Below are 14,016 nucleotides of genomic sequence, written 5' to 3'. Positions count from 1 at the left end.
GGCTCCCTACGTCCCCTCCCTGCGTGCGGCCCCCTCTGCCCACGCGTGTGTATGCGACGATCTGGAGGGATCATGTCACAGACTGTGTGCGACGTGACTAGGACCCACACACGAGGAGTGGGCCTGCGTTCACACGGCTGTGGGCGTGTGAGCAGGGGCAGACCAGGGCCTGGGAACCCTGGGCCCGCGCCCGCTGCCTTCTCAGTGGGCACAGCTGCACTTGAGAGGTCCACACGGGCACTGGCACCCGTGTCTCTCTGCCCACTTGTAACCCCACGACATGGCTCCACGGGGAAGCACGCCGGCCCGCGTGAGCAGGCAGGCTTGTGTCAAGTGCACGTGGAAGGCAAGCCCAGCGTGGGAGAGAAGCATCTCAGCTCATCTCTCTCTGACCCCGGATCCAAGCTCTGGGGCTGGGGAGGCTGAAGGAGAAGGGAGGGCAGCACCTAGGGTGTGTCAAGGGACAAACCATCCCTGGGAAGGGAGGTGTGGCTGATCGAGGGCTCCACTGGCCTCCCATGACCTCCACGTCTGACTAAAGCAATTCCCAACCCACCAGACTAGAGGCGCAGGGAGGGGCGGGGGCCTTCCGCCTGGAACACCCCTCTTTGGGAACAGTGGGGTTGTACTCAGACCACCCTGGGGACCAAGGACCACCATGGTCTCTTTCAGCCAGTCCTGTAGTCTCTCTAGCAGCCCCGAGGAGGCCTGGCAGCTCCAGCCCACCAACCCCCAGAGCTGTTCCTGTCCCTTCCTCTGACTCCCTCTGTCACGCCCTGGGGCCTCCGTTTGGCTCTACCATCAGGCGCATGACACGTCCTCCATGCCTGAGGCCCCAGCCTGGCCACGGCAGGAGCCCTGGACGGGCCCAGCACCTACCAGCAGGAGAGTTCTCCATCACCTCTGCCTGGTAGGTGCCCTCAGTGAAGAGGGGGTGGTTGTCATTCTCATCGGCAAGAGAGATCAGCAGCAGGTCGAAATCCTGTAAGGGACAGGCCACAGGGGCAGGCTGTAGGCTGTGCTCTGGTAAAGGGACCCCATGGGGCGGGTGGCGGCTGGGAGGTGAGAGATCAAAGAGGCCTGCAGCAGGGTCCAGGGACCTGGCTCCAAGCCTCTGCTCCGTTAGCAGCTCACTAGTTGACCTTGGGCAAGTGATTTCCCCTCTGTCTGGGCCTCAGTTTTCCAGTCTGGCGAATGGGGGTCTTAACTCCTTCAGGGAGGTGGTATGAACGTCACGGGCAAGGATGGATCTGAGTGATGTTTAATCATGTGTACCCCGGCATGCTATCACCATTTCAGAGTGCAGGAAGAACAGCACAGAGAGGTGAGTTAGCGCCAAGCCCCACCACATAGTACGGCTGCTTCCCAGGATGACCAGGGCCCCCGAAGCATCAAAAGACAATGGAGAAATGATACCAGAAGCAGCTGGAGAGAAGGGTATGTAAGAAGCAAGAAAAGGCAGCGGAGAGTACTGGGGAGGTGAGCGGCTGGAGATGCCCCCAGCCTGCAGTCTCCTCTGGCTGACAGAGGAGGAAACCGAGGCCCAGAGAGAGCAGTGTCTTGGCTGAGCCACACAACTAGCCAGGACCAGAGCTGAGAGGAACCAAGCCCAAGGATGTCTGGCCCCAGGGTTGGGAAGAGGGCCGATCCCTCTGTGGTCAGGGACAGGGACTGCTTGCTATGCAAAACCCATTGCCTTTTAGTAAAGGGTCAATTTCTTTGGCTTTTGAAGGAAAATGCAACGCTTTCAGGAGCTCAGTGTGTGTGAACAGATGTGATATGTGCCAGGTGTCAGTGGCAGGGGAGGGCAGCAGCTGGCACCCACTGAGGGTTTGTCCCGTTCCCAGCACGGTACTGAGGACCTTCCACATACTGCCTCCTTCATTTTCTCCACAACTTTGGGGTGAGTGTGATCTTATTTTTCAGAAGAGAAAACGAAGGCCCAGAGCATTAGTTTGTCAGAGCCACACACCCAAGGACAGGTAAAGCTGGGATTTTTTTTTTTTCTTTCTTAAGTTGGGATTTGAATCTAGCACTTGCTCATTCCGAGACCTGTGCACCTGAGCCCCAGGCCTGCTGCTTGTGGGAAGGTGATGTGCCATGTGTCCCTCCAGCACCCGGCGGGGCCCACCGTGTCCTCTGGCCTCACCCTCCTGGCTATGCGTGGGTTCTCTGGGTTGTCCTTCACAGAAATGGTCAGCTTGTACTCTGGGATCCGCTCGCGGTCCAGAGGCCGGTTCACAGTGACGATCCCTGTCTGGGATGTGCAGGGCTGGTGAGCTGAGTGGCCACCTGTTTCCCACTTTGGGCTCTGATCCACAGATGCCCAACTGCTCTGCCTGCAGATCCAGGGGTGGCTGTGAGCTCCCACCCTAAAGTACCCAAGAGATGATCCAGAGGGTCCAATGTGGGCCAGCAGGCTCCTGCCAGAGTGAGCCCCCAATGCCCAAGGTCTTGCTGCCCCAAAGTGTGGGCCTTTTGAGGATCCCATGGTGTCTGCAGTCAACGGACATGCCAAAAGGCCAAGCAAGCATTTCTGGTGCATCTTGGATACAAGCCAAGTGTCCCCAGAGGCTCCAGCTCCCTCTCTGCACAGGAAAAACCTCAGGGTGGCTCCAGATGAACACCAGAGATGGCTGCTAAAGAAATTGTAAGAGGCTATTGATTTGGATTAGGTTTTGGCACGAGAAACCCACAGACCCAAACAAAATGGGTAACTGCTCAGATTGGCTGCAGGAGGCCCAGTAACCAATAAACTATTTAAGCTGTAACCATGACAGACTGATTGACTAGGCTGTAGCCAGTGCAGTCGTTTATGCCTCACTTCAGTGGGTTTTTGTTTTTTGTATTGGGGACCAAACCCAGGGGCACTTAACCACTGACCCACATCCCCAGCCCTTTTCAATATTTTATTTAGAGCCAGGGTCTTGCTGAATTAAGTGCCTTGCTAAATTGCTGAGGCTGGCTTTGAATTTGCAATCCTCCTGCCTCCGACTCCTGAGTTGCTGGGATTACAGGCGTGTGCCATTAAGTCCAGCTTATTTCCCAGCCCCACAAAGGATATTTGTTTTTTGTTTTTTGTTTTTTTTTTTTTAAAGTTGTAGGTGGACACAATACCTTTATTTTATTTTTATGTGGTGCTGAGGATCAAACCCAGGGCCTCATGCATGCTAGGCGAGGGCTCTACCACTGAGCCCGGGCCCCAGCCCCGCCAGCCTGTGTTTTGATTGATGCTGATGATCAGCTTATTGGCTAGAATTCCCTGCTCTGGTCATAGAAGCAGCCCCATTTCAGAATGTTTTCTATGCTTTCTGTTTCTTCCTCACTCAACCTTACTTGATACAGTTTGCCTAAAGGAATTTTCCCTTTAGATACAGCTCACAGGGAACTCCAGGATTCCATGCTGAACTGGAAGCAGGAGCCCAGACTGCAGCAGTCAAAGGCCGCTAGGACAGGGTCCCCTTTTAAGGGAGGACCCTTGGGGGCCTAGTGTCAGTCTGGGCCTACCGTGGCATTGATGAAGAAGGCCCGATCTCGGTTGCCCGCAGTGATGTTGAAGGTGAGGAGCGCATTGCAACCGCTGTCAGCGTCGCTGGCCAGGACGTGGGCGACGAAGCTGGAGACCGGGCTGTTCTCACTGATGGTGATGTTCATGGGCAGGTTCAGCAGCACTGGGTCATTGTCATTGATGTCCAGCACCCGGATTCCCACCAGCATCTGGGCCAGCCAGAGGAGGGAGAGCCAGGGGTGGGGGATATGAGCACCCAGGAGAAGCAGCAGGGTAGGCAGAGCAAAGAGGTGGCCATGGAGAAGAGAAAGGGGAGATAAGGATCAAACAAAAGGCTAGAGAAGGAAAAGGAGGCAGCGAAGGTAGAGGCAGAGGTGGCTAGTGAGGCAGGGCTGGGTGCAGAGGCCTGGAGGGAAGTGCAGCCTCCCCCAGGGGCACTGTGTCAGAAGTGCCCTGAGCAGCCACAGCCACCAGACCCTTGCCCGGCCTCCAGGCATGAGTCTTAAGGGGCACTCAGGGGCTTGGGCTGGCCTCGGAGTGACCTGTGGCCTCTCCGGGCAGGAGGGTGACAGTGTTTGCAAAAATCTCCATGAGGAGAACAGCGGGCAGGACGGGGAACCCCTGGAGTCGGTACTCACGGTGGAGCTGAGTGGGGGCACACCCCTGTCGCGGGCACAGATGGTCAGGTTGTAGAAGGCAATAGTCTCCCGGTCCAGCTCCACATCCTTCCGGACGCGCAGCACCCCTTCCACCGGAGAGATCACGAACTCCCCTGGGTGCCGCCCAGAAAAGGCTGGAGTTAGCCATTAGCGGTGAATGACCAAGGGCTGCGGAGAGCCCGGCTTCTTCCCTTCCTCTGTTAGCCTCTCACGCCTGCGCCTGCGCGAGGGACAGCTGGGGCGCGAGGCCTCCACCGCTCCCAGTTTCAGCTCCACGTGAGCAGCGAGCAGCGCAAGAGGGCAGTCAGGCAGGTGCTAGGGAGCGGTGGGCGTGGCCGCTCCTGGCCCACGTGTCTGCAATTCTAGATCAATCAGCATCCTCCCCTGGGTCACCCGCAGGCCCAAGTCTGACCCTGGGTAAGGTGGTTCTGTTGAAGAGCGGGCTCCCTTCCTACCCAAGGACACGCTTTCCAACCGCTGTTGATCAGACATTGATTAACTATGGTGTCAGGTTTTGGTTTTTTGGTACTGGAGATGGAACCCAGGGATGCTGTACCAATGAGGGCGAGAAATTGAAAGTTCAGTGGTCAGTTTTCAAAATACAGTATTTAGCCTTAATTGGGATGTAAGATCCAATTGTAGCCATTTAAACTATAGCCCGTCCCTTTCCAATTTTAAAATTAGCCAATCGCATAGGTTTTAACCCCGAGCTTCTCCTATCAGAGCCAGGGGGCGGTGCTACATTAGGGATAAAAACAGGTGGAGTGCCCGCCAAGGTAAGCTAGCCTGGGAAGGATTTTCTTTGGTAATAGTGCCAATTTCCTGCTGAGCCACATCCGGGCACATGTCTGATTCCTTACAGCACCCCAGTGTTTCTAACCTGAGCTACACACCGCACCTTTTTATTTTGAGACAGGGTAGTGGTAAGTTGCTGAGGCTGGCCTGGAACTTGTGATCCTCCTGCCTCAGCCTCCAAAGCTGCAGGGGTTACAGGCCTGTGCCACTGCGCCTGGCTTGGTAATTCCATCTGTCCCAGATACCATGTCTTCTACAAGGGGACGCTGGGGGGGGACAAGGCTTTATGTTAAAGAATGCTTTGTAACGGTGGGCAAGGTGAGGTCCTCTGTTCAGGCCCTGTGTTGAGCTACAGCTGGCATGCAGACAGGGTTCTCCGAGGCCTGTGGTGACCTCGATTTCCTTCCCCCGAGCTTCAGAGCACCGCACCGGCCACCTGAGTTCCGTCCTCATCTGGGCTTGGCTGTCAGTGCCTAAAGCAAGAGCCTTAGAATCTGACTCTGGCCTATCCAGTCTCTCGTGTCCTTTGACAAATCGAAGTCAGGGCCCAGAGAAGACTGACCAGGTGACCACGCTCCATAACAAGTTAATGGCAGATCCAGGATTCAAATCCTGACTCAGGGCCTTGGCCTGCTGCCTCTCACAGGGCTCAGTAAGGGCTCTCCAGAAAACACCCTGACAGGGTGAGAGTGTGGGAGGTGGACAGCAGAGGAGCAAGTGGGAGTCCAGCTGGTGCTGAGAGAATGGGTCCGAGCCTCTGGTTAGGAGAGAGAACCAAGGACCAGGGGTCCCCGCTGCACTCTCTCGGGAGGGAGTTACTTCCTTCTTCCACTTGGGGATCAGGCTCAGAGTGGGGTACTGACTTGCTCATGGATACACAGCACACAGGGACACAGAAAAGACAGACCCAGGCAACCCAGAGATTTCCTCTGCCTGCCTAACATCCTAGGCTCCATTCCCAGCCCCCAGCTCCGCCCAGGTGCCACCTGCATCTGGGACTTACCAGCAGCCCTTCCGCTCCCAGTCTCCCCTTGGCCACCATAGGCGCCCCCACCACCACCACCTGGAGGGGCGGAAGCTGCTTCCAGCAGGATTTCCTGAGCCCCCCATGCTCCAAGGTCTCCAAAGAACTGGGGATTCCCTTTCTAGGGATTTCCCAGCTCTCTTCAGGCCCTGACCATGAGCTGGCAGATGGCCTCCTCCTTCTCTCCAAAGCTGGGGCAGGGAGACCTGGTCACTATGCTCTTGAAGGCCTGGGGCGCTGGACTCAGGCAAAACCCTTACAAGGTCAGTTCGGAGATCCAGGAAGCCAGCCGGCCAAGGCCCGCCCTCTGCAAATTAGCCTCCTCAGCAGCTTGCCCTGGGACAAGCTGTCACCCCTCCGTACCTGGAGATAGGTGGTTAAAAGCACAGGATTTCAATTCATCTTACCCAGGTCTGTTCCTAATTGTTACTAAGCCTTGCCTTGATGTTCCCATCTGGAAAATGGGCTTATAATGAGGTGCCCTGTTGAGGCTGTGCTAGGCCTAGAGAAAGCCTGGTCCGCCTTGTACGCACTGATTCATGGCAGCTCTGGTATCCTTAGGCAGCCCTCTGGGGGAACTGGGAACTTTCAGGGAGGATGAGGATGTAGGAAAGGGGACCAGAGTGGGCCTGGCCAGACAGGTGGGAGAGGTGCAGGCAGGCTTGGCCTGTTCCCAGATGTTCTCTGACTGCAGTCTCCTCCTTAGCGCTTGGTGGGGTGGGGCTTGCAGGGGACCAGTCATCTGTGATGCCTCCCCATGACAGGACCCCCTCCAGGCTCCTGCTGCAGTGGTGGGGAGGTGACCTTTAAACCGGGTGGCCTGCATGTGACACTCTTCATCTGATGGGGGGTGGCTAAACTGGCTCTCCACAAAAAAAAAAAAAAAACAGGCTGAGTTATAGCTCATGTCAGTTTTCCACGTTTCCAGACAGCCCGCGGGGCGGGAGGAGACGTGCCCACCGGGCTTCTGGCTCGAGGGCCGCATGAGGTCATCCCTCCTTTCTGGGTGAGCCTGCAATGATCGTTGGGCTCTCAATGTCTGCTCTTCCTGCCTGGGGAGAGGGAGCCCCAGCTGGGGTCCCCCGAGGAAACCCCCAGGCCTCTCCCATTCCTTCAGGGGACATCCCCACAAGGCCGGGATTCCTCCTGCGCTCCAGAAGCCCTCGGCGTGGGGCGGTCTGTGGGGCTGGGGCCAGGGGAGCCCGGCGCCCAGGAAGCAGGCCCCGTCCCGGGAGGGCTAGCTGCCTGCCCAGTGCCCCCTCAGTCAGGCTTTGGTATCCCCTGGGCAGGACCAGGGAACCCCACGAAATGACAGAACTGCTGTGCTGGTGGCAACATGCTGGTTTTGGAAGAGGAAGGTGTGGTGCTTGGCCAGAAAGGAGACTCGGGGACACGAAAGTGTGGCATGTCAGTGGAGGGGCCCTGCCAGCTTTGGACGGCGGGGTCCGAACCTGGTGCTCTGGAGGGGGCTATTTCCCTTCAGCTTGTCAATGGCCGGTTTCCCCACTCTCTGTGCCCTGTCCCTACCCTCCGCTTCCTGGGCAGCCTTCAACTCTCTGTGTGACAGCTTCCACATACCTGCACCCCTATGCCTGCAGGCTGTCCCTGGGTGCCACCCTGACGTTCCCTATACCCACGACCAAGCAGTCAGCACGTCCTGCTGGCCAGAGCGCCACCTCTCACCTCCTGCAGTGCCACCATCCCTGTCCCAGTTGCCCCACCTCTAGCCTACGCGTCTTCACCAGGCTCCTACCTGGCCAGCCCTGTGCTCTCTTCTGAGCTCGGGAACCGAAGCAATCCTGTCCCTCCCTGCTCAAAGCCTCCCATGTTGTCTGCCTCCCTCAGTAAACACCAAGTCCTCTTAATGGCCCTCAAGGTCGGACAACCTCCGGCCCACAGTCTCTCTGACCTCATTTCTTCCTCCTCATCCTCTTGCTTAACTTCCTACCAGCCACAGGGTCTTTTTGCTTCTCCATCAACATACCAGGCGTGCTCTGACCCCAAGGCCTTTGCACCGGCTGTTCTCTCTTTTTGGGGATACTTTTCCCTAGATATCCACTTGGACTGTTTCTTATCCCCTTTAGGTTTTTGCTCAGATGTCACCCCATTGGACAGATCTTAATACTTAATCAGTTAGCACGTCACCTACTTAATCAGTGCATTGCCCGGGTCAGGAACGTGTGTCTTTTCTGTATCCTCAGCACCTGGCGCACAGCCAGCTCATAGCAGGCACTCGTCATTGAGCAATCGATTAAAAATCAGGATGTTTCACAACGATCTGGATTTCTGCTCTTCTTTTAAAAATGGGAAGGAAGGCCTGGCACCGCTGGACCTGCCTGGTGCACAGCCACCTGAATGGTACGGCCAGCGGGAGCTGAGCAGCAGCTACAGGGCCCCTGCTATTCCCCAAGGTCCTTCAGAGACCCTCCTACATCCGCTCCATGACTCCAGTGGCCTGTGAGCACGTGATTTCTCCTCTATAGAAAAGAGCAAAGCCAGACTTGCTCGGTTGCTCTCAGGGCCCAAGGAGAGCAGCTGGGACACGCAGGCCATTAGCGACGGCTCAGCCTGGGGCCTGGGGTGGTCTGCACATGCAGAGGGATGTCTGTGCGTCCTCTGCCCTGGGCCTCACCTCTGGCTGTGAAAGAGGCGCTTCTTCCTCACATTCTCAAATGGGCCTGCGACCCTAGACCAGCCCTGTTCCCTATCCCTGTGAACAAGGAGGTCATCCCCGCCACCTGAGGGCAGGGAAACGCAGGCCCAGAGAGGGCGACCGCTGCGTGGTGGGACAGCTGTCCTGAGCCCTCCCTTCCCGCCCTGTTCCTGAGCGCGCTGGGGAGAGACCGCTGGGTGGGTCCATCCCATCGCCACGCACAGGCTCCTGCTCACCCAGAGGGTCTCCGTCCACGAGGCTGTACTCCACCTGCCCGTTGGGACCCGAGTCCCGGTCGTGGGCCAGGAAGGTCCACACCCTGGGCCCCGGCTGTCCCTCGGTGACGTCAAACGGTCCCTCATAGTCCCGGGGGAAGGTGGGCACGTTGTCGTTGATGTCATTCACATTCACGAACACCTGGGATGGTGAGTGAGCTCAGCAGGGCCTCTCTAGTCAGCCTCCCGCTGGGCCCCAGCCCCTTCATCTGGACCTGGGAATGTTGCTTCATTCCCTGGGGCTGATCCATATGAGGCCATGGATATGGGAGAGCATTTCAAGCTCGTGTGTGGATGAATTCCTATCAGAAACTTTTGATGGGTGTAACAGATGAATGATGTTATGAACGTCCAGTGTTTGCAGCCCTGTGGTCATTTCACGTGGTCCTATTTGCTTCTCCCACATTCTGAACCATAGTTTTTATTATCCCTCTCTCATAAGTGAAGAAATCAAAGCTCAGAGAGGTTAAGTGACTTGTCAAGGGTCACACAGCTAGGAAGTAAAAAAGCAGGGGTTTGAACCCCTGTGAGCTTGACCAGCATTCCTACTTTTCCCGTGAAGGGGAGGAAAGCAGGTTTTTCACCTGTCTCTAGATGGAGTCACATGAAGGGTTTCAGCGACCACCCCCGCAACTCACACAGCAAGTTTGGGCGGGTTTCTGAGAGCAGGACAGAGCCCTTGGATGGAACTATGCCCTTGGACGACCTTTCCCAGCCCCTGGGCCTTGTCTCCCTCCCACTCTACACTGGGGCTGTGTCCCACCCACGCACCGTGGTGGTAGAGGTGAGGCGGTGGGACAAGATGGGGCACTGGTCGGTGGCGGTGACGGTCAGGGTGTAGCGACCATGGCTGATCTCATAGTCCAGCTCCTTGGCGGCACTGATGACTCCCTGGGGGACAGACAGACAGAACAAGGGTGGATGGATGGATGGTAGGTCTGGAGCAGCCTCTGACCCCCAGGAGGTTGGCCACGATGAGGACCCGCACCCTCCACACGAGGCCCGCCCGCCGGAGCTGTTCCTGGGGCGCCGTGAGCCCCACACCTTCCTCTGGAACTCCACCACGTCCCCGTGTTCCTCGCCAGCCCCTGCAGAGGCCCCCGCCCCGCCGGCCCCCCTCGGCCGCTGACCGTGTGCCTGTCGATCCGGAAGGTGTTGATGACGTTGCCTGCCACAATGGCGTAGCTCACGGTGCCGTTGGGCCCTTCGTCCAGGTCCAGCGCTTGGACGGTGACGAGGCTGGCGTTGGTGGTGTCTGGGCCCTCGTCCAGCAGCACCTCGTAGTGAGGCTGCTGGAACACGGGAGCGTTATCGTTCTCGTCCACGATGGTCACGTACACATGAGTGGTGGCCTGTGAAGACGAGCACAGTCGAGTGCCCTGGTCCCGAGGCTGTTCCCGCTGAACTCACTCAGCAAGATTCAACCGGGGAGTTAAGGGAGAAGGAAGCGTGGGAGGGAGGGAGGTCACAGGCCAGTAGAGGAAAGAGCACAGAGACTCTATCCAAACCAAGCTGGGTAACTGCTTGGGGCTGAAATGGCACCTGTACCACCACTGTAGTGGCGAGGCTCACAGCAGACATCACTAATCAACCACAGCACTGCTGAGGCCAGACCAAGCTTGGGATCCTTCTCAGCACAGTGATCTTGTGATTAAAATCGGATGAAACCCAGTTGTCACCCCAACCCAGAGCCTTGCCTGAATCAGGGTCTTATTGACCCCGGGTCTCATTCCAGATAATAAGAGGCAAGAATGTGGGGCACTAGGTCTAATGCATTATTCATGTAAGTGGAAGAAATATTTTTAGCTTTTTTTTTTTTTTTTTTTTTTTTTTTTTTTATACCAGGGTTTGAATTCAGGGGCACTCAACCCATGAGCCACATCCCCAGCCCTATTTTGTATTTTATTTAGAGACAGGGTCTCACTGAGTTGCTTAGCACCTTGCTTTTGCTGAGGCTGCCTTTGAACTCAGGATCCTCCTGCCTCAGCCTCCCAAACTGCTGGGATTACAGGCATGCACCACCACACTCGGTCTATTTTTAGCATTTTGAAGTGGGAGGATGTTAGATTTGGGGTAATTTCATGGGCAGAATTTGTTGAGCTGTGAACAATAAAACTCAAAGAACGTGATTTCCGCATGAGTTTTTGCAGTGCTGTGATTGGTCATCTCTAGCTGATGCTTGGGCCCATTGGATCACAAGTCATATTCAACCAATCAGAACTGAGTGCTCAGTAACTCAAACATCCACTAGAAATGACTGATGTGAACGACACTGGTCAAACTGTATTGTAATATTGTGCGCTTGTACCAATATGTGACAGTCCTACCATTATGTACAATTATTATGTACCAATAAAAAGAAATGGCTGATGTGGCACCGCAGGAATACAGTCAAAAATGGAAAACAGAAATTAGCCACCTGCTGGCACTCCTTATCCCTTGCCCCACCCACCTCCCTTCTCTACCCGGGAGGGCGTGCCCTGTGGGTTGCCTTATATAGGCTGCCTGGCTAAAAGCCTTGCAGTGGCCAATGGGAGGCAGAAGAGAGGAGAAGGGAGGAGGGAGAGGTGGGGCATTTCTTCCATCCTCCCTGTTCCTCCCTGCAGCTCTGCCTGGCTGGAGACCCCGGTTCACAGCTCCAGTTCTTTCCCGGGGGCTCCAGCAACATCTCCCGCATTGACATGAAGTGCTAGTGGATTCCTGTTCTTGCTGGTGTCTGGGTGCTTGGCCAGCCCTAGACGGTCTGTCCCCTAAACTCTCTTGAGTTGAGCCCTTTATGAGTGCCATCTGTCTCCTGCCAGGATCCTGACTAATACAAACCACTACTAGTGGCTCATCTGAAACATCTTGGTTATAACAACTTCAAAGATGCCCTAGTGAGAGAACATGAGTAGACCATGGTCAAGGTCAGAAAACAGCAAGCAGGTGGCAACAAAAGCTGAATCTAGGCGATGTGTACGACCTCTTTCTTGGTCCTGGCAGACTCTGGAGCCACCTATGGAGGGATAGAGATGGGAAGGGTCCCGGAACCCAAGAAGGCTGTCACTGCCTCTGAGAAGGTGATGACTCCTAGGATCTGCAGCTCTAGCTCTTGGGGACAGCTGTTTCTGAAACAGGTTGAATTGGCAACCTTGAAATGGAGCTGTGTGACCTTGGGCACGTGGCATCCCCTCTTTGGACCTTCTCTGGCTGTTAAGAAAGGAACTGCATTGACCTCTAAAGTCTCTTCTAGTTCAGAAGTTCTGGGGACTGGTCTGCTGTCATCGGTCACGTGGACTGAGTCCCTTCTAGGGAGACATCGTTCGGGCCTTGGAGTCTCTGGGAATCTTTATTAAAACAGCAAGCATGCAAGAAGGCAAAGTGCATTATATTAACGTTTTCAACCAAGTGGGAAGGGGACAACACCAAGTCTGGGGTCACATCCTAAAACTGCCTCAAGAATGAAATATCTGCGCAATCTCTGCTGTGTTATTTGAAAGCTCGTATGAACTTTCCATCCTTCTCCCTAATGGATTTGAGTGTGGGGGCCCCAAATATCTGAGCAAAGCTGACCATCCGGGAAAGCCGCCATGCTCACGCTGTAGCTCAGTGGGATGCAGCTGTGAAGACTCAACCTTGAGCCCTCCGGGGGCCCCCTGAGCTGTCAGCCAGAGCACAAGAGCACCATCCTGCAGGGAGGGGGCTGGATTCTAGCCTCTCCTTGGTGGGGAGGCACCTTCCAGTCTCTCTGGAGGCGGGTCTAACCATCATGTAGGCTGCTAGCTGGGGCCGGGGTTCCAGCAGGGCTGCCTCTGGTAGCCTCCCTCACTCTGAAACTGGGGCTGGACTTCTGTGGGGAAGGTGGTCTGATTTTCCCTGGCCTCTGGCGTGAGCAGGAAGTCAGGGCCCCACGGCTCTTCCAACTGAGCATTAGGGCAGGAGTGCCTGAGGTTCTGGACAGGCCCTCACCTTGGGCAATACCTCTGTGCCCTTTCCTGACCCCGCCCAGGAGGTTCTGTGCTGGGCAGTGTGTGGGGAGGAGGGCGGAGAGGAGGTGCTCTACAGTCTCACCTCAGAGTGACCTCGCCTCTCCTCCACCAGAGGCTGGCTGGAGTGGCCCAGTGCCTACCTGATCTCAGGTGACTGGGTCGCTTCCCTGGCTGGAAGAGGATGCTTACTCTGCCACTAGGAGAGGCCCAGGGCCATCTTCCGGTGGGATCGCAAGGACGAGATCATGGCAGGGGACCTGGGTTATGTCCTGGCAGTCTCTGCAGCTCCCATCCCAGAGGTGCTCCCTGGGGGACTGGGCCTGTAAAAGGTCACCTAGTAATAAATGACCCCCTGCCCTTCCTCTCCTGTAGCCTTCCCTGCCCCAGGAGCAGGGCGGAGAGCTCCCAGAGAGCTTGTGACTTGGATCAGGCCATCCGTGGGTCACCCACCCTTTCTGTCTCACTATCCCCGTTCCTGACACAGCCGGACTCTGTCCTTCTCCTTCAGTCTGGGTTGGATGTGAGCTCGAGAGGGACTAGGGTACACTGAGCACAACAGCAGTGTCCTGCCACCCCTGCCAGCCCTGGTCCCTGGGTAGTCACCTCTGCTGCTCCATTCAGGCAGTCCCCTTACTCAGGCACTGCCTGGTTTGTCACTCAGGTAAGCGTGGAGTGAGCAGCCATCTCCACCTGACCTGTGCCACGAATGCAGAATTAACTGGGGTGGGGACCCAGGTCCCTTCAAGTTCACACACAGTCCAGCTGGGGAGGGTAGATGAGCCCAGGAGAAAAGCCAGGTGGTTGGTACCTCAGGTCCCGGAGGTCGGCAGTGGGTGGATGGACAAGAACTGGGGCTGGGGGCAGGGGCGGGGGCTCCGTGGTCGAGCGCCTGCCTAGCACCCATGCGCACTGGGTTCGATCCTCAGCACCGCATAAAAAATAAATAAATAAAAGCATTGTGTCTACCTACAACTAAAGATAATAATAATAAAAAAAAAAAAAGACGGGGGGGGGTGGCCCTGGAGGTGGGCCAGGCCTGCTGTGAAGGAGGGACCTGAGCTGAGTCCTGAGGGACGAGTAGAATTTGGACGAGAGGAGACCTCTGCAGCGTGCCATGGGGGCTGGGTGGAGCGC

The 14,016-nt window shown here is 56.2% G+C and overlaps 1 protein-coding gene across 1 annotated transcript in view; it reads right to left on the bottom strand.

Annotated features, from left to right (window-relative positions):
- Cdh23 (cadherin related 23) overlaps positions 1-14,016 on the bottom strand; it is a 390,176-nt gene that overhangs the window by 22,839 nt on the left and 353,321 nt on the right. The window contains 7 exon segments of the mRNA XM_047551945.1: positions 880-982; positions 2,150-2,257; positions 3,508-3,717; positions 4,147-4,280; positions 8,876-9,056; positions 9,686-9,805; positions 10,045-10,266. Of these exon segments, the coding sequence (XP_047407901.1) occupies positions 880-982; positions 2,150-2,257; positions 3,508-3,717; positions 4,147-4,280; positions 8,876-9,056; positions 9,686-9,805; positions 10,045-10,266 (1,078 nt within the window).

This window comes from Sciurus carolinensis, chromosome 5, assembly GCF_902686445.1.
Source record: "Sciurus carolinensis chromosome 5, mSciCar1.2, whole genome shotgun sequence".
Lineage (NCBI taxonomy): Eukaryota > Metazoa > Chordata > Mammalia > Rodentia > Sciuridae > Sciurus > Sciurus carolinensis.
The sequence above is the reverse complement of the archived record's forward strand: the minus strand, read 5'-3'. Positions and strand labels throughout refer to the sequence as shown.